Consider the following 23,413-nt stretch of genomic DNA (forward strand, 5'->3'; position numbering starts at 1 on the left):
GTACAAAAGGTTCTCAGACGTTAATAATGCTAAATTGTTTTAGCGTTTATTGACTACGTTCTATTCTATCTTCTATAGCTAGAAAGCCTTTCCCTTTGAGGAATCCCTCAGACTGTTGCCATGTAATTAAGCAATAATGCACTTTACCTGATCGGAAAATGATGTCAAATGAATAATCTTTAGTGTGCATCACTGCAATCTGTCTGATCTAAGGAGTTGATATACTGTCTCTTATTCAACTCTTGGTTTTTCTAATTGAATGAATACTTGTGCTCATAACGACTTTGTTAGTGAGTATCGTTTGTAATGAATCTGATCTTAATCCTGAAGCCCCTTTGCCTGGTCACTGTGGAAACACAACACCGCCGACACAGGAACACGAGAACAGACGAGTGGTTTGGTTTGATGAGATCAGAGTGAACGGCGCCGAGGTAAGTAATGGAGGTCCTCTCGTCTGGGTAATGGTTCGGACGAGTGTTGGGGGGGGGGGAGATTAATTTGTCTGCGTTATTCATGAGATCAAAACAAAACAAAGAGCTTCCTGAGCGCTTGGCCGTTCATAACAGCGGACAATCGAGTCCAGCCCTCCCTGCTGGCTCTGTGCGTGTGGCGATGACCTGCACTAGCAGGTGTTGGTCGGCCCGTCGCTGTGATGCACAGATCTCGATGCCTTGGTAATGGTGTAGCGACGTCATTTAACATGCAGAAAAATGTCTTATGTAAAAAACAATAAAGCTGCTGACTATTATGTAATTAAGGACCAATTAGCGCATGGGGGATTGCGGATTATGATGCTCAGATTCAGCTTCTGGGGAGTGAACCAGTCACTTTATCCCTTAGAGTGTCTAGTTTGTGTTGTTGTGTAACTTATGTTAAAAGTCTTTGAAACATAAACACTGCATTCCACCTTTATGCCAACATCTCTACCGACTCTGTCAAACCCACTTTACGCGTGGCTCAGTAAGACTCCTGTGGCCATTCGTATCCCAGAAGCTCCAGCAGATGTGGTCTGTGTAAAACAGCTCCTACGTTATGAAGGGACTTAATCAAGATCCACGGGGGAAATCTGGGAGCGGTGATGTGAGCGGTGCCAGGGGCGGGTGACTAACGAGTGACTAACGTACTAATGAGGCCTGGGTCGAGGATTCAGGAGCAAACGGTTCAGAACGGGACACTGAAAGGGAACGCAGATGGGAACCAACGGGTTGTGTTCTGAGCGTACAACACAAAGCTAGTGCTAAGTAATTCGATTTGGATTCTTCCTCGCGTGTGCCACAGCTATTACCCTTTTTCCTCAATGCTGCTTGTTGTGATAGTTTTACTTTTCTTAATAAATAGGGTAGCTCATCATTGTTTTTTAATAATGAGTTTGCATGAATTATGGATGGATTCCTCCTGGAGCTGCTTCATTATTTATCATCCCTGAGGCCCCTAGGGGGCAGCAGAGGGCCAGGGCTCACGGACACTAGAAGTTGAGGCGGGGTGGGGGTGGGGGTGTGTGTGTGTGTGTGTGTGTGTGTGTGTGTGTGTGTGTGTGTGTGTGTGTGTGTGTGTGTATGTGGGTGGTGTGTGTGTGTGTGTGTGTGTCTTCAAACTTTTAGAGAGTTGGGCTTGAGTTCACTGCGGTCACTCCCACCACGGCGCTGACAGCGGTGACGAAGGTGATGATGAAGACGGTGACGTAGGTGTGTGTGTGTGTGTGTGTGTGTGTGTGTGTGTGCAGAAGTGAGTGTGTTAAAAAGCATGTTGAACCAAATTGATCCAATGGGATCTATGGTGTTGATATAGACACGCCCCCACCCACCAACCCACCCACACAGACACACAATTTAACCGGGGTGAGATAGGTGGGGGGGGGGGCTATCTCTGGAAAGAGGGTGGTGGCTTCACAAGCTGGAGGAGAGGGAGGGTATAAACGGCCGGGAGACAGCCACCAGTGGAGAGACGAGCCCAGAGCCAGGGGACCAGCACACACTGACTCCAGCCAGGTGGGTACGCTCCTTCGCTCCGTCTCTCCATCACCCTCTCCTCATCACTGCTCTCGTTTTGTCTATTTCTGTCCAACTCTCTCTCAAACTGTATCCATCTCTCTCCCATTCTTCATCTCTCTATTTGTCCGTCCATCTCTGTCTCTCTCAACTAGCCAGGTCTCTATCTCTCCACGGACTCTCTCTCTCTCTCTCTCTCTCTCCTCACTCAGTACCATCCCTCTCTCTCCCAGTCTCTCTCTCTTTGGACTGGACCTGTACATTAACTTATTTCAGTGTGGAAACATCAAAAGCTTTTTTATTTGGTTCTTTGAGATATATAGAAATGATCTTGCTTTTAATTATAAAATGAGTCTTGAAATCAACTAGTAGTTTATAAATAGCTTTGTGTGCAAACGTAGTGGATTGATTATTGTAGGAATAATAATAAAAAGTGGCCTACTAGTTATTAAATTAATATTAATATTATTTAATTATTATATATTTTAAATGAGTGAATGTGTCATGAAGACAGACCATGTCTCCCATCAGGGAATTTTTCGGAACGATGCCCCAGCTGAGGCTACCTGTGCTCCTTGTCGTCCTTCCCTTCCTGCTGGACCTGGCCCTCACGGCCCCACACAGCTACCGGTGAGCAGGACCCCGCCTCGCATCGTCACCACCTCATCTGTATCTGCATCTCCAGACTGACCCGCGCACTCGTGTCAGCTCTGGTGTAGAATGCACGCTGCAGAGATGCGTTTTACATTACATTCACATTTAGAGCATTTAGCAGACGCTTTGATCCAAAGCAACTTACAATAAGGACATGTGTCAAAAGAAAGAGAAAAAAAAATTGCTGTCGGTACAGTAAGGATGTTCATAGAACCAAGTGCCAAGCACTTACAATAACTAGGTTAACCCATTCCCCGTATGCAACAAAGATAGCAAGGATAAGATGCAACATGAGGCTAAGTAATATTTTTAAATGCAAGGACGTATAATATACAATAAGTCTGTAGGAGGGGTGGGGGGGATAATGCAAAGAAGTGACAGCTGCACCATCACTGTGACTCCAAGATGCAACATCTCACACACTGTAGCTCATGAGAACGCAACACAAGCTTGTGTTGGGATCCTTTAGCTTCTCTAGACTCTGACTAGTTTAGATTTTTCCAAAACTGGGCCATGCATTACAAGTTAGCTTTTTCCATGTAAGCTTTGATTTGTCCTCAGCCTCACCTGTAAATAGGATAAAAGTTTCTGACTGAATGTCAGGTTGATGTAAACCTGTAGCTAAGAGACGAACACCAGATAAGACGTGACGTCTGTGGACACACAGCTCAGGGGAGGAAGGGAGGAAGAAAGAGGAAGAAAGAGGAAGAAAGGCAGGAATGGAGGAGTCTTGGAGAGGACGTGAGTGGAGGAGAAAACAGAATCCTCTAAAACCCAAGTGGCCACTTGTCCCCTGTGGCCCTGACAAAGCGGTGAAGAGGGTATCATGTGGATGGGGTCTGACCCCTGACCCCTCCCCTGTAATGCAGGTACTTCAGTCCGTCCTTCGCCAGGGAACCCGAGGTCGCTCTTCCAGACACCGAAGACTGGCAGGCTCAAGACATGCTCTCCGAACTCCTCCTGCGCATCCCAGCCTTGCGGGCCCAGAGGGGGCTCACCGCCGTCAACAGGTACCGCCTAGTGGCTCATCTTCTGGAACACAATCAACCAGCCGGTTATTGATAGAAAGACAAGATTTACATTTACATTCATTTAGCAGACGCTTATTTATTATTTTTTTTGGTGGCTTGCAATGCACCTGTCATTGCGTGGTTTCTATCTGTTATATGGAATGGCTCTTTGCACTGTAGTTGTAAACAAAGCGCCAGAGCTGGTTCCGAATGAGTGCATGACGTCACTCACCTTGTGGGAGGGGCCATTTGATCCAATCAGATACCGCAGCTGCAATGACCAGTATTCACCGAGAGGTGGCGCTCACACTGCGGTTTATTTTGGGTGTTGGGTAACTCTTTATTAAAGGCTAGTTTCTAGTTATTAGAACAATACAATATTGTATTTGCTAGTCAAATTCATTAATTATCCATTTAAAAACCTATTCAGTACAATAAGGCCCATGTTTTAAAACCGGTCTAAGTCTAATTTGTTACATCTCTTAAGAAAATGGTGTTTTATAGACTTTCAGTAAAGCGTACGGATGCACTGTAGACCTGAATGAGGCAGAGGATAGGACGACGAATTATTTTGGAAAGTAACGATTATAAGAGTATCAATCAATGGTCCTCCTAACAAAGGATTTCCCTACAGCCACCACATCGCGAAGAGGAAGTGCAACGTGGCCACCTGCGTGACGCAGAGACTGGCGGACTTCATGGGGCGGTCCGGTAACACCATCGGGGCGACGGGGCTGCTGGAGCCGACCAACGTGGGCTCCAGCACGTACGGCAAGAGGAGCGTGCTGGCCGTCCGCTTCCCGGACTTCTAGTCCCGGGGGACGACGGAGGTCGTCCACAGTCCAGCGCTCACTTCGGATCGAGTGGGCGATCCGCGATTTCAATGATTCATGGTAATAGGATCATTTATGATCATGAGCGCAATTTTGAATGTGCCTTTGGTGAACTTCAGTTGAAAAGGTGGCGCTTGTGTCGAAAAAAGCGTTTGAAATGTGTTTTTGTTGTTGGTCGTGTGTCAAGTAATCTCATCATGAATAAACGAATATAATGAAGTCGATACACTATGCAGATACAAACATATGTGTATGTAGGCCTATTCCACTACATTTGTGATCTGTTTTTATAATAAAATGTTTAAATGTATAGCCTTGAAATGGGTTCCCGGTGCTTCTCCATCTATGGCAGGCCTCTGACATCAGATTAAATAAACGTTTCCTCACGTCACCATATCACCACATATTGACCTGCCTAACAACCGACAGGCAAACAGGACCTCAAAACCCACCTTTTTAAGATTGCTTCCACCCCTCCTTCTTCTCCTTTCAACCCTCCTTCCCTTCTCCTCTCTTCCTAATTTTCTATATTTTTACTAATATGCGTTCTTATTAGGGCTGTCAAACTATTAACATTTTTAACCGCGATTAATCGCATGGTATTGTTGAGTTTAACTCAAGATTACATTTTTTAAATTCTATTTTGAATCGACTCCAATTGAAGTTAAATGAGATTATCAAATAGAATGATACATTATCATTCATACCAAATTAACTTAATAAGCAAAAACTAAACTAAGTGATCTTGAGGGAGTTTTATTGACACACTCAGTGTGGGTTGAATATTAAACTTACGGAACACCACAGATCTGGGAATTGTAAACAGGCAGTTACTTAGCACAATTGTAAACCAACAGTTTACAAGTAGCCTAAATTAAAATAAGTTGCACCACAGATTTGGGAATTGTTAACAGGCTGTCACTTACAATTGTAATCAAGCAGTCACTTATTGCAAGTGTAATTTAATTTAAAATAAGTGAAGATAAAAACAAAAAATAATTCTGATATGAATGTTGACATTCTGTGGGCAATACGTTTCAAAATCACAGTAAAAATAAATGAAAAAGAGAATGTGCGTTAATCATTTGTATTAATCGAGTTAAAATAAGATTGTGTAAACGCGTTATTATCGCGCTAATTGTAACAGCCCTAGTTCTTATTAAATAATTGTATAATGTGTAACATTAGTGAGAATAGTTCATTTGGGTACATGTCAATGGGCCATCTTTACTGTAATCCACTGGTGTGTGTGTAAAAACATTGACTGGGCCCCATCAACTCGGACGAATGTTGGGGAGGGGAGTTTAATTTGGCGTTATATCAGCGTTATTCATCAGATCGAAACAAAACAAAAATCTTTCTGAGTGTCGGGCATTCATAACAGCGTAACAGCATACGTTATGGGGATGCGTAATGCTTTAAATACGGTACCTTAAAAGCATCGTGTACCGCGCAATGACGCACGTCATGAACCCATCGTGGATACCCGGCGACCCTGAGCGCCTCCGGGTGAACCCGAAGCACAAATGGATTCACTGAAACAGACAAATTGCCCTTTTTTTGCAGACGAATCCAAAAAACAACGTGGCAATTATCTACTGAACATGCCGACAGAGAGACGGCCCGGGACGTGTCAAGTCCCCCCGTCACATAACACTAATGATGAGTGTGTGTTGATGCAGCGATGGAAACTGCTGAATGTTGTGATGGGATGTTATGGACTGACCTGCTGGCTCCATACTCTCTGAGCCTGATGGAGTGTTCACCTAATGCACACGCTAATGCGCGCGCGCGCGCACACACACACACACACACACACACACACACACACACACACACACACACACACACACACACACACACACACACACACACACACACATTTATAAATGTATACATACATACACACATGCATACACACACCCACAGACATATGTCTATATATAACAATCTATAAATATATATATATATATAAACATAGTCTCAACCCCATTTACAACAATCACAGCGAGAGGAATCGTAATACCAATATTTAAGAACTCCGAACAATTATAAATGTATTAATATGTATGAGCAGTTCTAACCTCACAACGTCACATTTATAACTGCTTATGTAAAACGCGAACTTCTATTACGAAGACATTTGGACGCGGGGCTTTCCGTAGCAGGTTGTAAACACACTCCCTCTGCCTTCCTAACACGGAACTGGAAGTGCAACTTCAGGATTCTTGCCACTTTAGTTTCAAGTTTCTGTTTCTTTTGTGTGAATGTAATTAGCGTCTAAGCCTCCGGACGTCATAGATCTCCGTCTGTGTTGAACGTCAGTCTTTAGTTAACTCTGGTTTACCCATGGCTGCTCGCTAACGTTAGCTCCTCTGAGAGGATGGCAGAGACCATCCCTAACTTAACCATCCCGAACTTAACCATCCCTAACTTAACCATCCCGAACTCCATGCAGAGCTTCCAGTTCCTGGTCGTCGGAGGAGGCATCGCAGGGGTGACATGTGTGGAGCAGGTGAGACGGGACTGGGGTCGGAGTTGGCCTCACGTGTTGACTGCGTTCTGAGGAGCCTGGACGCAGAGGCTGATCGGAACTTCATGGTCTCAATTAAATTGAATTCAATCAAATTCAACTTTATTTGTATAGCCCTTAATCACAGGTACAGTCTCAAAGGGCTTAACAGACCATATATTTATGACACCCCCTGACCCTAAAAATTCCCTTAATTGGTAAGGAAGAGATCTTGAGAAGGAACGCGGAGTGGGGGGCCCCTCCTTCCAGGGATGGTCAGGAGTGCGACGGGGGCCGTAATCGGCATAAATACACACAGGCAAAACAAATCTCCTGGGTCTGTTGTGTCTACAGCTGGCGTCGGACTTCCCCTCCGCGGAGGTCGGGCTCATCACGGCCGCCTCTCACATCAAGGCGGTGGCCAACTTCAAACAGGTAGGGACGGCGACGTCTGAGTCAATATGTGACTGTGTGTATCAGTAGCGTATAGACAAGGGCTGAAGGGGTTAGGGCTCTTGCTTGATGTCACAGGGAAGAGCTGGGAATCAAACTGTGTTGTGACGTTCTTCCTCGCTTGTTGTTTTTTTGTGGTTTGCATCAATGACGTTATTTTATTATAACTATTGGATTTATTCAGATACTACTATCCTCCCAAAGCCTATGTACTAATTCTGTATTATAATAAAGTTTAAATATCTGCCCCCTTCAGCTTTACTTCCACACCTTGTTAAGCTTTTGACTGCCTTGTGTGTATCCTTCTTTCTTTAGCCCCACCACCTCTTCTCTTTCACTAAGATTCTTTCTTTCATTTAAAGCATATTGTACAGTCTCTATCTGATACCCTGATTCCAAGCTACTCTGAAGTCTATCCTGTGTTGTTTTTGTACCTAATTGTGCAGCACTAAATCACCCTTTATTGTTTATTTTAATTCTTATTAAATCAAACAAGAAATGTGTCTATGTATTAATAGTTGATCATGGTGCTGACCTGTACTGTTCTCATGGTTAGCGGTCGTGTTCCCTGATATCAAACTGACTGAATGAAGAGCCGACTGACTCTGAATGTCCGTCCGCTAAACGTCTCCCCCTCAGGTGTCTCAGACCTTGGAGGAGTTTGACGTGGAGGAGCGTCCGTCCAGCGTGCTGCAGGAGAAGTATCCCAACGTCACGGTCATCCAGTCGGCCGTCAGAAGCCTCCAGGCGGACCAGCATGTGAGCTGAAGCCCTCCTACGCACACAGTACCTACATCGGTTCCTACACACCTTCCTAATGAAACCGCACTGTTAGAAGAGGTTCTGTCGCCGTAATATAATAATAATATTATATATATATTATATAATATATAATAATAATATTCAGTCAGAGACGGACTAACAGCATGTAGGCTTCTGTTATGGGAGAGATACCGACATGAAAACAGCACATCAAAGATGACAGAACTAAACAGAGGAAAGACAAGAAGGGATTCATTCCTTCAAGATTAGTTTTAGTATAATAAATCAAAATGGGAATTGGAAATGGGAATGGGAAAGTTTGTGTTGCAGGAAGTCGTTGTGAAACTCTTCCTTAATTTCTGTGACAACATGACTGAATCTTTCTCGTTGTACAGGACGAGTCTAGCCTGGCTCCGCCCCCCTCCGAACTTCCACTCAATTTTCATTTCCCTTCAGTACTACGTCTGGGTTTGCAGTGTTGCAGGTTTTCTGCAACCAATTATTTGGCCGTCCAATCAGCAAACAGAGGGAGTGGCTGAGAACATTGACGTTGAGGTTGTGCGCTAGTTTGAGTTGTAGTCAAACGTCAGCGATTGGTTATGGCAGATCCAGAGTGGCACTGGGCAGATCTAATAGTTTTAAACTCCAACAGACGTTTGTCAATGGAGAAAGGCCAGACTCAAATTAAATGAAGTACGAGATTCTGGTAGGACCAGGCTAGGACGAGTCAACAGCAGACTCATAAATATAAGATAATATCATATATATAATGTATAAATGCTGACCCAGTCTTGTGCTACAGACAACTACTTGTCCTGTCCATCATGCTCCGTCCATCTGTCCTCTCCACAGACCTTGCAGACGGAGGACGGACGCTCGGTGGGCTACGAGAAGCTGTGTATCTGCAGCGGGGCCCGGCCCAAACTGCTGACCCAGGACCAGCCCTACGTCCTGGGGGTCCGAGACACCGACAGTGTTCAGGTGGGTCTCCTTCTGAACCCCCCCCGACCTAGACCACTGGAGCCGAGAGGTCCACTACGGACAGTTTAGTCTTTAGGTCATATTCCTGGAGCCTTCCAGATGGAAGGGGTGGAAGGTCACCTCACTGGCTTTTTAAAGACTCACAGAATCACTAGGATTCCCATGCATGTGCAGCTCTATCCCTGAAGACCACATCAGCGCTGTTGGTTTTTGAAGACGTCCGGTACTTTGACAACGCTTGTGTGTTTGCAGGAGTTTCAGAAGCGGTTGTCCAGCGCCAAGAGAATCGTCGTCGTTGGAAACGGAGGCATTGCCCTGGAGTTGGTGTAAGTGGATTCAAAACACTCTTATTGGCTCCTATTTGTTCCAGCTGATGCAACTTTAACTTTAACTTACCATGATTACCATCTTACCATGGTGATATAACAGGGACTGCAGTTACCCGAGTATGACTGTAGATGGTGCTGTTTGTTTCAAAGCATTTATTTGACATGTTTAGTTGGTCAGAAATGAAGGAAAAAAGGTAGAGCTGAAAACTTAAATGAAGTTCATAAATGATGATGAGATAAAAGGTTTGGATTAAAATAGGTGTAAGGATATAAGATTCCAGAAGAACCTTTACCCTAAGTATTGGCTGGTTTACTTTCAACTTTTCCCCATTTACAATTCATCACATATTTAAATGATATCCACAGAAGATGCAGCGTTAAGCCCAGAGCCAACAGAGCACAAAGTTCATATTTGTAGCTCAACCCATGAAATAAATAGATTAAAATGGTTCTAACCACTAAGCACACATTAATGTGTGGGGCTGTATTACATGCTTTCCTCGTTTAGGACTGAAGTCTATTTTGGCTCTGAAACTCAAACCTTGTACTGTGTCGCGACTCAAGCTCTGGTCTTTACCAGTGCTCCTGATCCGTCTGAGGGTCAAAGTGTCAGACACACATCGCTCAGACACGGTGGAGGCTGTGACGGCGTGGTGGTGGTGGTGTTGCAGGTTCGAGGTGGAGGGCTGCGAGGTGGTCTGGGCCGTGAAGGACAAGGCCATCGGGAACACCTTCTTCGACGCGGGCGCCGCCCAGTTCCTCATCCCGTCGCTGGAGGCCCAGCGGCCGCCCCGGGACGCGGTCTGCAAGAGGGCCCGCTACACCACGGAGCAGGGCTCTGAGGGGGGCCTGCACACCTTCACCGCAGGTCCCTACCACACGGAGCCCCCTGTCACTCCCAGGGGTCCACCTGTAGCTCGTTAAGGAGTTCACCTGTAGCTCGTTGAGGAGTTCACCTGTAGCTCGTTGAGGAGTTCACCTGTAGCTCACCTGTAGCTCGTTGAGTTCACCTGTAGCTCGTTGAGGAGTTCACCTGTAGCTCGTGAAGAAGTTCACCTGTCACCTGTAGCTCGTTGAGGAGTTCACCTGTAGCTTGTTGAGGAGTTCACCTGTAGCTCATTGAGGAGTTCACCTGTAGCTCATTGAGGAGTTCACCTGTAGCTCATTGAGGAGTTCACCTGTAGCTCATTGAGGAGTTCACCTGTAGCTCGTTGAGGAGTTCACCTGTAGCTCGTTGAGTTCACCTGTAGCTCGTTGAGGAGTTCACCTGTAGCTTGTTGAGGAGTTCACCTGTAGCTTGTTGAGGAGTTCACCTGTAGCTTGTTGAGGAGTTCACCTGTAGCTCGTTGAGGAGTTCACCTGTAGCTCGTTGAAGAGTTCACCTGTCACCTGTAGCTTGTTAAGGAGTTCACCTGTAGCTCGTTGAGGAGTTCACCTGTAGCTTGTTAAGGAGTTCACCTGTAGCTCCTGGAGCAGGTAGGGGGCGGGGCCAAAGGGCTGTAGGATGCCTACAGGTAGGCTAGGGATCAAACCCACAACCTTTATTTGAAGACATCTTCTGACCTTAGAGGAGGGCTTGGTTGACGATACAATGTCCATCATTCCAAAGTACAAAATAAATATGAAAGAGCACAACAGCAGCTTCACCAGTAGAGGGCAGTCACACACCACAGAGACCACAACAGAACGCAGAGTTAAAGTTCAACGAGTCCCACTATAGCTTATGTGTGTGTGCAACCCTGTGGCCGTAACAGTATGTGTGTGTCTCTTTACCCAGGTGGGGACCGACGTGGACCTGGTGCTGGTTCTACTGACGCTGGCAGTGCTTTGGGTCCAGACTGGCATGAAGGGTTCCTGCTGAGGGGAGCGGGGGAGGTGAGACACCAGGTTCAGCCCTGCTACACTCATCTGCTACACTGATCCAGTTTACTCCAAACCAGGGGCCTCATGTACAAAGCTGGCTTACGCACAAAAAAGCTGCATAAGCCACTTCTCAAGCAGACGTTCGGATGTACAAAGGATGCCTTGACGTGAGAAAGTGCGGTTCTCCATGCAAACTAAATGCCTGGCTTACGCACATTTCTGCTGCATTTTGTCAGTTGGCGGCACATAGAGGCAATGCAGCGCAACAACATTAGGCCTACTTGATCACAAGTCATGAAGTAATATTGCAATATGAGGCTAGTTCAAAGTGGATTTGAACGTCAGGATGTGTGATCTTAAATGCACTTCCATCATGTGTTATTGTTGTCGAGACGCATAATGTGACACTGTTGTTGATGTTAGGCTAAACGTAAACAGACCCATAAAAATATATTGTTACTATTGGAGTTAAAAGGAAATTAAAAGGAAGCCCCAGCAATATTATTTTCAGTGATGATTAAACGTTACATATTTCAGGACCACGCATGACATCTGGGCTAATGGATCGCTCTTCACGCATTTGTCGTCAGATTCTTGACTGCAGTATTATTATTTGATGTTGCGTGGAGTAAGAACAAGCCATTGTTACTTAAAATCAATCCATCAATGAACCAGTCGGTCGATTTCGAATTATGTACATATTATTGGGTGTCTGGATACAACCTATCGTCAGCATGCATCCAAATAAATGAGAATATAAAAGCATGCGCAAAATGTGGCAATAATCGATAGGTTTACAATGGCAGTGTTGGCCTTGTTAGAAGATGGTCACATTCAAAATAAACAGGTGTTCCGCGACTATTATGATTTTTTGGCCAAAAGTGAGCCGATCCCAAATCACAGCTGCCACCCTTTGCTCAAATAGGGCGAGCTCCCAGACTCCGCCCCGCTGCGCTCTGACCCACGCTTCTCCGGTGGGCAGACAACTTTCTTTTTACGTCCACCTTGATGTCCAACCACTTTTTTTTAATGTCAGCCACAGTCAGCCACGTTCGGCTTTCCGCCCCAACCTCATTGACCGACTTGGCAATGTTTTCCCACGCCAGTTTTTTGCTTTTGGTGCTGATTCCGGAGGAAAGAGAGCTAAACAAGATCTTATTTCTGGCCTCTACCTCCGAATTCAGCACCTCCACCTCGCATTCACTAAAGTTATTTTTTCTTCCTTTCTCCATTTTCTCCCTTCTCCTAACGAGCGCACTACTGCAGGTCTATTTATACTAATTAGCATATTGAATGAGGGAGGAGACTGGGCGGAGAGACGGGCTCGTGCACGTGCGCTCAATTTCACGTTAATTGGGATGTACAAAGAGAATCTGTGTGAAATCGTGCTTACACAAGGATTGATACATCCAGATTTTTTTGTGCACAGCAGCTTTCCAGATTTTGTTTTAGTCAGAAATCCACGCAAGTCTTAGTACATTAGGCCCCTAATCAGCTAGAAGCACAGTGTGAACGGAATTAGGATTCTATCCCTGAACCAAGTAAACACACACACACACACACACACACACACACACACACACACACACACACACACACACACACACACACCCTGTGGGGGAATCGGTCTCGGAAATTTGTGTTCAAATATCAGTCTCCCAGGCAACGATGCAGAGTTGACCCATGTTTCTAAACACGATGCAAAGTCTCCTGAATGCACACGATTATCGATTTCCAAATGAGTGGATATTCTGTGTGGATGAACCCACTGTTTCAGCTGGAATACAAAAGCCATGAGACGTAAAACAATGTCAAGGCTATTGGCTGAGAGTTCTAGGAAGGAGGGGGGAGTGTTGTCCCCATGGTTACCACACACAGCGACTTTGTGATACTTTTTTAGCACCGTCGTTGTGTACGGGCATTGTAACGCGCAATATTGCATATGAAATGCGACAGACACACACTGTGGTGCTATACTACTAAGTGCCCAAGGAGTTTAACCCTCAACATAGAGAGAAACAGAGTTTATAGAGGGATTACACCCAACCTACAAAGTCCACTGGTTTTAGGTAGATCATTTAAAATAGATGGATGGAAGGAAATGTCAGCTATAAAGAAGGCGAAAGAAACAAACAAACATTGGTTTTCAACTCTACAGTGAACCAAAGTATTCCTTTTTATCACTTCTTGGAAGACTAGTGCTCAGTGATTGGAAGGTTTCCATGACAACGTTAACATAGTAAATGATACCGGTAACAAGGGAAACACCCTGGAACGCAGAAACAAATGTGTGTGTGTGTGTGTGTGTGTTGCTCCATCCAATCAGAAACATCGAACGTTTCTCTCCAGATCAGTAAACAAAGATGCCAGAGGATTTAGTGTGGTGGTGTTCGGAGGAGTGCGTCCTTTTGTCGTTGTGTGTAACCTGAGCTCAGGCTAATTCAATGCACACACTCACAGCCCATATCACCCAGCACAACAGGTTTCACTGAGGGGCCGGTCAACCTGCAGGGGCCCGCGGCCCTGGGGCCCCTCCCCATGACTCTCTCCCCCCCCACCCCCCCACCCCCCCCTCCCCTCTGCAGTGGCTTTTAAAAAAAGAATGGCTGCTTTATGTTTTTTCTTCTAAAGGGAACAGCTTATTTTGGAGATCAAGGTCATACTGTGACAATAAAATAACCAAAAGAGGGTTTTAATATTATAGGATGTTACATATCTAAAGAAATGTCACATCCTACAACTAAAAATTTCATAAATGCAACTATAAACTAAACTATAGGCTATTAGTTGTTTTATATACAGTATTACTATATATAGAATATGTGTATGTATTATTTTATGTTATATATGTTATGTTATCCTCATTTTAGGGGTCGAAAAGGTTTTGTGGCCCCAGTTGAATTGTATTTGGTGGGAGAGGAACCAGAAAGGTCTCTTTTGATGGTGAAGGTCACAGACCCCAGGTGAAGGTCACAGACCCTGGTCTAGGGCGTTACTTTCCATTCTTGGCACACAAACTCAAAGTGGTAGGGGGGAAAGGCCCCGGTACACAGGCTCATAAAGGCCCCACAGGCCACGCCCAGACCAGTCCGCCCCCTGCCCAGTGTGTGTACAGTGTGTTTAACTCTCTCCTCTTCCTCCTCACCCTCCTCCTCTGTGACCAGACCCCCCGGGGGGTCCGCGTGGAGTACGAGTGTGAGGTGCAGGAGATCTTCACCTCCTCAGACCCCCTGAGACCCCCCCCCACTCCTGGGTCGGACTACGGTGAGACCCCCGCTCTAGCGTTGACTTAGCATCACGTTCTTCTCATGGTGAATGTGTGTGAATGTCCTGGTATGATCAACATCAACACAGGGCCAGGGTAAAGGTCAAAGGTCAACTGATGGTGTCCCCCACTGTAGGGGCGTGGCCCGTCTACGTCAGGCTGACCAATGGGAGGACGGTGGGCTGTGACTTCATCGTCAGCGCCACGGGCGTCGTGCCAAATACGGACGCTTTCCTCCAGGGGAACAATGTAAGGAAAATACACAATTAATCAACAGGATGTACTTGATACACACAATTAATCAACAGGATGTACTTGATACACACAATTAATCAACAGGATGTACTTAATACACACAATAAATGCAACGCAGTTTGAGTACATTGCATTTATTGTGTGTATTTACTAAGTGAATCCTGTTGATTAAGTGGTACCATGCAGTACATTGAACTTATTGTACACACAATTGACATACAATAAGTGCAATGTACTTCTTAATACACACAGTAAATGAGCTCGCACACTTCAAGGAAGAACAGAAACCCACACAATGATTCCATTTTTTAATTTAACCTTTATTTATCCAGGTGAGTCCCATTGAGACCTTTAGCCTCTTTTTCAAGGGAGCCCTGACATACAGACATAAAGATATTGCACAAAAAAACATGAAGCATAAAAACTGATCACTTAGACATTACACAAAAATACGACAAAACATAGAATCAGAGCACGTAGACATTGCACAAAATTTGACGAAACACAAAAACAAAGCACAGAAAAGACAGGTTCAACAAAACATACTTAACACCGGGTTTTTTTTAAATGGTTAAGAGGAATCGCAACAGATAACTTAAGATCTTTTTGAAAGACGGCACCAGGGAGCCGGGGATTTCCAGCACCAGGGAGCCGCATCACTAAAAGCTGTCTCACCTAGCTCAGTCAGTGTTCTTGGAGTGTCTAAGAGTATACAATTATTTGAACGCAAACTATAAGATGAGTGCATTTGGGACAAAAGATCAGAAAGATATGAAGGCAATTTGCCAATAATACCTTTATAAATAAAAATATGCCAATGGGTCCATCTGCGGAGTGAGAGAGAGCTAAAACCAGTCGACTCATAGAGAGAGCAATGATGAGTGTGTGATTTGGCATTTAAGATAAAGCGTAGTGCACCATGGTGAACTGTATTGAGGATGTGTAGGGTTGTTGAGGCAGTATTCATGTATAAGACGTCGCCATAATCCAATACAGGAAGAAAGGTGGCATTTACCAGTGTCCTTCTAGCTTGAAGAGTAAAACATGCTTTGTTTCTAAAATAAAATCCAACCTTAATTTTCAGTTTCTGGGCCAGCTTCTCAACGTGAACTTTAAAAGTGATCTTATCATCAATCCAAAAGCCTAGATATTTGTATACTGGGACGGGGAAGGGACTGGGAAGTGGAGGCTGATCGTGATTTAGTGAACTGCATGACCTTGGTTTTTTTCAAGATTAGAAGTATTACGTTGGAACTCCTCTACTCGCTTGAGAGCAACGGTAAAGTTTGTAATGTTGAACACGATTTGCTTTGGATTACACTTTTGAAAGATGCAGGAAAAGAGCTGTGGGGTTGCAATCGACCACTTCAGCGATCTTATTTATTGACCACAGCCATCCCATACTGAGCAAAGTAACCACAAGCTTGTTTTTGCAGAATATGCTAATCCACTTCCACTTTGTCTGATATGACACACGCTGAGGCCCTGCAGTACACACAGTCACTCATGACCCGAGGATCTCATGTCTCTGTACGCTGCGTGAAAGGTGAGGGCCGTCCGTGCAAATCAGTGGTGTTAATCTGCGATGGCTGCGTCCTAATGTCCTCACATTACAACATTCAATGTTGACTACGTTTGCAGTTTGGGACGTGTTCCATTGTAAAGACAACCGTACACCTTCCCCTTTCGACTCGGTTCCACTTGAGTCTACACCACAGGGTTTTAGGTCATGTGATCCGTGTGACTCATAGAGGGAGAGGCTGCGCTCATGTGACTTAAGCGGAGGGCCAGTACCGCTCTGCTTAGCTGATCCTTTAGTGCATCCTCTGTCGGCGTGGAAACGACACTGTGCGCTTTAGCATGGTGAGTAAACACAAACACAGACCCGAGGAGCAGACCTCCCCATTGGCTGGGAGCAGCTGGCTGGTTTAACGGCTCCTCCTGTCCAGCCGCGAGCCTTCCTAGTCTGTGGTAGAATAGTACAGTATAGTAAGTAATGTGTTGGTGTTGTGTATCTGTGTAGTTGTGTATTTAATAGGGAAGGTGAGCCATTGTGTTGACACACACACACACACAGACAGACAGACAGACAGACAGACAGACAGACAGACAGACAGCTCAGTGATGAATGGGACACTCTGTAGACTAGAGCTCCTGACCTGTTTGCAGAGGATAGGGCCTATAGTTGGTAGAGTGTACTTTACCTATTGAAGGTGTCTCACTTTGGGCAAAAGCGTCGCAAACAGGCTGCTGACCAATGATGGGCCTCAGCCGGCCACAGCTGACGCTAACGCAGTGACATCACCAACACGGTGACATCACTCACGCCAACGCGGTGACATCACTCACGCCAACGCGGTGACATCACTCACGCCAACGCGGTGACATCACTCACACTAACGCGGTGACGTCACCAACGCAGCGACGTTGACGCTCAGGCGGTGACGTCACCAACGCGGCGGTCTCACTGGGCTCGTTGTTGTTGTTGTTGTTGTTGTTGTTGTCCAGTTCTCCCTGGCGGCGGACGGCGGGCTGCAGGTCGACGACCACATGATGACCTCGGAGCCGGGCGTCTACGCAGCGGGCGATGTGTGCAGTGCATGCTGGGAGCCCAGCGCCCTGTGGCAGCAGGTGCGTCTGGCGTGCGAGAGGGTGGTCCGGTCGAATGACGTCACGGTGCTGAGGGCCGGCGGGGGATTTACATAACGCTGTGTCGTCGTTATGTAACCCCGCTATGCTTATGCAAATACCCCCGGAGACATCCGTCTGGTTAGGCTCCTCCCACCACGGCGAGCAGCGCTCCGTGAAGACAGAGACGTCCGCAGAACCCAGACGGTCCTGAAGCTCTACTGTTAACCTAGCTGCCTTCTGTCTGGATACATGCTATATATATATATACTTCTTATGACAAATGTGCTTATTGTAAGTCGCTATGGATAAAAGCGTCCGCTAAATGTAAATGTTTATAAGGGATACTAATGTCTCTCAACTTGAGACACATTCGTTTGAGAGACATTTCATGCACGTGGTTACGTGTTACGTGTAAGGTGTATTCAGTGTTCTATATATGTAGTGTGTATTTAGTGGCCTGGAGACTCTACCTTATACAGTAAACAATGTATAGTCTACAGGCCTCACACTGATTAGTGTGAGACTACAGCTCTGTTCTTGTGTCTGACACACATCGCCAGGCATTCAAACGTCTTTTAACCAGGGAACCAGGCTAATTAGGGGACAATACATTAAGTAAATGTACTGTATATAGACATGTAAATGTCTATTATTTGGCAGAAAATAATTCAAATGTATATAGATATTAGTTTAGAGATGGTACGTTTAGATACAAAGTTGGAGATAGTTTTGTTTAGATACTAGGTTTATATTAGGTTTAGTAGATACTAGGTTAGAGATGGTTAGAGATCATTTAGTTTAGATACTAGGTTTATGTTAGGTTTAGTAGATACTATGTTAGAGATGGTTAGAGATCATTTAGTTTAGATACTAGGTTTATATTAGGTTTAGTAGATACTAGGTTAGAGATAATTTAGTTTAGATACTAGGTTTATGTTAGGTTTAGTAGATACTAGGTTAGAGATGGTTAGAGATCATTTAGTTTAGATACTCGGTTTATGTTCGGTTAGGTAGAAACTAAGTTAGAGGTGGTGAAGTCCAACAGGTGAAGTGTATTGTGATTTAACTTTAACACATGGTGCTAATGCTGACCTGACCCTTGACCCCAGATGCGGTTGTGGACGCAGGCGCGTCAGATGGGCTGGTTCGCGGGCCGCTGCATGGCGGCTGACGTACACACCCAGCCCATCGAGCTGGACTTCTGCTTCGAGCTCTTCGCCCACATCACCAAGTTCTTCAACTACAAGGTGAGGCCAGCCCACCGGCTCCTCCAATCCACACTAACCTCCTGGGTGGGCGGCGCCAACGTCTCTAAACGTTGTGCTAAGCTAGGCTAGGAGAGGAGAGGTTGTCCCGGTGTGGGTGTGTGTGTGTGTGACGGCTGGTTTGAGCAGCCTCACGTGGCTGAGTTTGACTCTGAGGCTGGTTTGAGCAGCCTCACGTGGCTGAGTCTGAAGCCGGCCACACACCACCGCCGAAGCGCAGCGGTGCGGTCGGCGAGTCAAATGCCGCCGCCCCCAGCACCAATAGGAAGCGTCGCTCTGCAGCACCGCTGTGGTTATGTTTTGAAAGCAGCAGACCAACAGACATAGTCTATGTTTGTTCTATGTTCTATAGGCTACCATTACGTTATAGCAGTTGTTTTATGACTACATACATGGCCCTGATGCCCGTGATCCTCTGTTTGTTCGATCACATTAATTCATAGTTACTTATGTCCTGTCGGGCGCTTTGTTTATGGTTTAGTCACTTTATTTACGGTCATTGCTCATTCATTCTGCATTGTGGAGTTATTCAGCTACTGCATCAACAATCTCCACATGTACAGGACCTTGTATAAAGACGGGATGTACAAAATAGCTTTAAAAAAAGAAGGCTTTCTCACGCGCGGCGACGTTAGGAAACAGAACAGTGGCGGGGCGTCAAGGCGGCGCCGGTGTGGGCTAGTACAGCAGAGATAACGGGGGCGTTCTTTATGACGCTGTGCTTCAGCGGCGGTGTGTTGGGCTTGACTCTGAGGCTGGTTTGAGCAGCCTCACCTGGCTGAGTCTGACTCTGAGGCTGGTTTGACTGAGTCTGATTAGATTCTGGGGCTGGGTGAGGCTGGTTTAAACTGCACAACAGTCACGTGCTTATGCTCCTCACTCTGGGGATAATGACTCGGGAGAAGACAAGGCTTGTTTAAACAGCCTCACCTGGGGCTGGGGGAGGCTGCACACCTGTTGCACATCGAGTAGTCCCATGTTGACCCAGCCATCACCACACACACACTCAGGGCGCACTCACACTAGGCCATGGCCGTTTCTTGTCTTCTTGTCTGTACTTGTGTACTTGTGTACTTGTGTACTTGCGTTCTCGTGAAACGTCATCAGTCGTAGCCCAAGTACTGTTCCAATTCAAAGTACGCATCAAGTCAAGTACAGACGAAAAACATGGAAGTGTTCTGGATGCCTTCTTAAACTGGCCGTTCCATCGAGGATGCATCGGAGGTGACTTGTGTGGACTTTACATTCTATTTTAAAATGAAAGAGGCTGGGGTTTTGTTTTATATAATTAGTTAATATTGTATAAGTTGCTGATAGAGGAAACCCATCGCAACGGAAATCCCGGTCGGATCCATCCGAGTGTGTGTGTGTGTGTGTGTTTCTGTTCTTATGTGTAAATTCTCGCTCATTCGTAATTATTATATCAATAGCCTACTCTCCAACTACATAGGCACGCTCATCTTTACCCTACATATAAAAAGTTGTGTGTATACCTTATACACACACGATAGGCATATCTTTTCATTTATATTCATATTAAATATAAAATATTAACATTAACTATTTTAAAATGAAAGCGGCTGGGGTTTTGTTTTATATAATTAGTTGATATTGTTCAGTAGTATATGCCTACATGAGGGCGTAGCACAGTTAACAGAGCGGCGGCGGTGACGCCATCCTCCTGCATGGAGCAGCAGACCATGCATCAGTACCTACAGACCTGCACAATGAACCGGATGACACGCCCCCAGCCTGCGTCCTTGTGTCTGGAGGAGCCCAGTAGAAGCAGCCTAGGTGGCGTGTAGCAGCAGACGTTGTTAGACCTATTCAACCAGAACCGAATCATTCCCTCAGAAGCGCCGCTCTCTCTTCTGCCAGTGACCCACGTGGGGCGTGGCCGGCCGGTGTGGGCAGGATTCAACACGTGGACTCGGTTGTCATGTGGATTTTCATTTCCTTGTTTGACGCCTTCCTTCAGCTGCTAACTCCGTCTCCCAGGGAGACAACCGGGACAGAATGAGATCCCCGCTCTCTGCTGCTCTACAGATGTTGTGGGCTTTAGCGTCCGGTCCGACTCAGTGGGGATTGAGTAGCTGGTTGGAGTCTGTCGCACATTGACTCAAGTCGTCCTATCTCTTATGGGACTTAGTGTTGAGGGTTAAGTAGTGTTATGTTAGTGTTAGGGTTGAGTCTTGAGGGTTAGGACTTCCTATCTCTTATAAAGAAGGTTCCTCTCATGTAGAATCTAAGCCCACTTCCTGTCTTCGCTGTCGCCATGAGGCCTCTCTGCCGTTTGCTTCGCTGCCGTGTGAAACGAGTCGAACCCAGGCTGGAACCTGGAGGCGCTACAGCACAGGACGGCCGGCGGGATGAACGGAACATTCTTCAGCGGGGCGGGGGTGGCCGCAGGGTGCCAGCACCCTGATGTGGAGCCGGTCGGGGCCTCCGTCGTCTTACATAAGCCCTCTGCTCCTCCGCCTCCTCCTCCTCCTCCAGAGGTCACTGATCACCCCGGGCCCGCTCATTCCACTCCGGATTCCTCTAGAACAACACTCGTCTGACCCGTGTTTCCACGGCCGCAGGTGGTGATCCTGGGGAAGTTCAACGCCCAGGGCCTGGGGCCCGACCACGAGCTGCTGGTGCGGTGCACCAAGGGCCAGGAGTATGTGAAGGTGAGGCCTTGGTTTAGTGAGTACCTGCTGTGTGTTTGGACATGGGGATCCACGCGTGAGAGGGCATTAGTGTAGTGGTTAGTGGGTTAGGTAGTGTAATGTTAGTGTTGAGGGTTAGGTACCATGTAACTTTACTACATACTTATTAGGTTTTGTTTCCATGAATAGGGTTAAGTTAGGGAGGTTGGGTTAGTGTTGAGGGTGAGGTAGTGTTATGTTAGTGTTGAGGGTTAGGTAGTGTTATGTTAGTGTTGAGGGTTAGGTAGTGTTATGTTAGTGTTGAGGGTTAGGTAGTGTTATGTTAGTGTTGAGGGTGAGGTAGTGTTGAGGGTTAGGTAGTGTTATGTTAGTGTTGAGGGTTAGGTAGTGTTATGTTAGTGTTGAGGGTGAGGTAGTGTTATGTTAGTGTTGAGGGTTAGGTAGTGTTATGTTAGTGTTAAGGTTGTGAATGACCTCCTGCCCCCCCCCCCCCCAGGTGGTGCTGAGGGGGGGTAAGATGGTGGGCGCCGTGCTGATAGGAGAGACGGACCTGGAGGAAACCTTTGAGAATCTGATCCTCAACCAGATGGACCTGACGCCCTACAAGGACGAGCTGCTGAACCCCAACATCGACATAGAGGACTACTTTGACTGAGCGAGAACGGATCTGTACAGCGACCGCCTTAAAGTAGAGACTTCATGATGTTGACTGAACACAGGAATTAAATAACTTATTTTTTATTCGTCATATTGTTCTAATTTTTGGATGGTTGTCTCTTTGCTGGACCAAGATGCAACACTGCCCCTGTTGATGATAATAAATGGGTCAAAGTAATGGATTCATAACTATTAATAACTAAACTAAACCGTCAGTAGCAGACGTAATGTAGGAGAAGTGATTAAGGACATGACTGTGTCCTTAACCCCTAAAACTTATTTTTACATTCAATAGAATACAATTAAACTTAATGTAGTGTTATGTTAATGTTGGGGTTAGGTAGTTGTGAGGGTTAGGTGGTGTTATGTTAGTGTTGTGAGGGTTAGGTGGTGTTATGTTAGTGTTGAGGGTTAGGTAGTGTTATGTTAGTGTTGAGGGTTAGGTAGTGTTATGTTAGTGGTGAGGGTTAGGTAGTGTTATGTTAGTGTTGTGAGGTTTAGGTGGTGTTATGTTAGTGTTGTGAGGGTTAGGTAGTGTTATGTTAGTGTTGAAGGTTAGGTAGTGTTATGTTAGTGTTGTGAGGGTTAGGTAGTGTTATGTTAGTGTTGAGGGTTAGGTAGTGTTATGTTAGTGTTGTGAGGGTTAGGTAGTGTTATGTTAGTGTTGTGAGGGTTAGGTAGTGTTATGTTTATGTTGAGGGTTAGGTAGTGTTATGTTAATGTTGGGGTTAGGTAGTGTTATGTTAGTGTTGAGGGTTAGGTAGTGTTATGTTAGTGTTGAGGGTTAGGTAGTGTTATGTTAGTGTTGTGAGGGTTAGGTAGTGTTATGTTAGTGTTGAGGGTTAGGTAGTGTTATGTTAGTGTTGTGAGGGTTAGGTAGTGTTATGTTAATGTTGAGGGTTAGGTAGTGTTATGTTAATGTTGGGGTTAGGTAGTGTTATGTTGGGGAGGATGGGTTAGATAGTGTTAGTGTTGAGGGTTAGGTAGTGTTATGTTAGTGTTGTGAGGGTTAGGTAGTGTTATGTCAGTGTTGAGGGTGAGGTAGTGTTAGTGTTGAGGGTTAGGTAGTGTTATGTTAGTGTTGAGGGTGAGGTAGTGTTATGTTAGTGTTGAGGATTAGGTAGTGTTATATAAGAACCCATAACAATATGTGCCTATAGTAATGTCAAGCAGCGTTGAACCGGACGAGTGTCGTGAAGAACCGACGTCCCTCACGTTCAGTGTCCCGGAGACCGGAGTGCGTGTGTCGCCTGGGCCAGAACATATTGTATGACACCAACTAAATATACATTTCATTCAAGCTA

At 45.8% G+C, this 23,413-nt stretch overlaps 3 protein-coding genes across 4 annotated transcripts in view; all 3 read left to right on the top strand.

The window, feature by feature from the left end:
• slco1d1 (solute carrier organic anion transporter family, member 1D1) overlaps window positions 1-329 on the top strand; it is a 24,392-nt gene extending 24,063 nt beyond the window's left edge. The window contains 1 exon segment of the mRNA XM_084483310.1: window positions 1-329. This exon segment is cut by the window's left edge and continues 1,054 nt beyond it. The gene's annotated coding sequence lies outside the window, so the exon portion shown is untranslated.
• Window positions 330-1,482: 1,153 nt separating this feature from the next.
• On the top strand, window positions 1,483-4,795 carry iapp (islet amyloid polypeptide). Of its 2 annotated transcripts, XM_084483352.1 has the most exons (4): window positions 1,483-1,988; window positions 2,520-2,618; window positions 3,512-3,652; window positions 4,287-4,795. In XM_084483352.1, the coding sequence occupies exons 2-4, from the start codon at window positions 2,536-2,538 to the stop codon at window positions 4,462-4,464; spliced, it is 402 nt and encodes a 133-aa protein (XP_084339478.1). In that variant the 5' UTR covers window positions 1,483-1,988; window positions 2,520-2,535; the 3' UTR covers window positions 4,465-4,795. The 2 variants fall into 2 exon arrangements, with proteins under 2 accessions (XP_084339478.1, XP_084339477.1); XM_084483351.1 differs by having other exon boundaries at window positions 1,483-2,618.
• Window positions 4,796-6,662: 1,867 nt separating this feature from the next.
• On the top strand, window positions 6,663-22,251 carry pyroxd1 (pyridine nucleotide-disulphide oxidoreductase domain 1). Its single transcript, XM_084482953.1, has 13 exons — window positions 6,663-7,000; window positions 7,352-7,432; window positions 8,090-8,209; window positions 9,065-9,193; window positions 9,446-9,519; window positions 10,194-10,390; window positions 11,300-11,397; window positions 14,550-14,649; window positions 14,787-14,899; window positions 17,414-17,536; window positions 18,646-18,783; window positions 21,384-21,473; window positions 21,949-22,251. Exons 1-13 carry the CDS (start codon window positions 6,869-6,871, stop codon window positions 22,105-22,107), a joined length of 1,554 nt encoding a protein of 517 aa, XP_084339079.1. The 5' UTR covers window positions 6,663-6,868; the 3' UTR covers window positions 22,108-22,251.
• Window positions 22,252-23,413: the final 1,162 nt, after the last annotated feature.

The sequence above is a fragment of the Micromesistius poutassou genome (genome assembly GCF_964030765.1).
Source record: "Micromesistius poutassou genome assembly, chromosome: 18".
Classification (NCBI taxonomy): Eukaryota; Metazoa; Chordata; class Actinopteri; order Gadiformes; family Gadidae; genus Micromesistius; species Micromesistius poutassou.

Excerpts from the sequence above, each read along its gene's own strand:
- iapp (XM_084483351.1), top strand. The coding sequence starts at position 2,506 with ATGTCTCCCATCAGGGAATTTTTCGGAACGATGCCCCAGCTGAGGCTA. Across the intron at positions 2,619-3,511 it reads ACGGCCCCACACAGCTACCG|GTACTTCAGTCCGTCCTTCG; the intron begins GTGAGCAGGACC and ends CCTGTAATGCAG. Across the intron at positions 3,653-4,286 it reads GGGCTCACCGCCGTCAACAG|CCACCACATCGCGAAGAGGA; the intron begins GTACCGCCTAGT and ends ATTTCCCTACAG.
- pyroxd1 (XM_084482953.1), top strand. The coding sequence starts at position 6,869 with ATGGCAGAGACCATCCCTAACTTAACCATCCCGAACTTAACCATCCCT. Across the intron at positions 7,001-7,351 it reads GGGTGACATGTGTGGAGCAG|CTGGCGTCGGACTTCCCCTC; the intron begins GTGAGACGGGAC and ends TTGTGTCTACAG. Across the intron at positions 21,474-21,948 it reads AGGGCCAGGAGTATGTGAAG|GTGGTGCTGAGGGGGGGTAA; the intron begins GTGAGGCCTTGG and ends CCCCCCCCCCAG.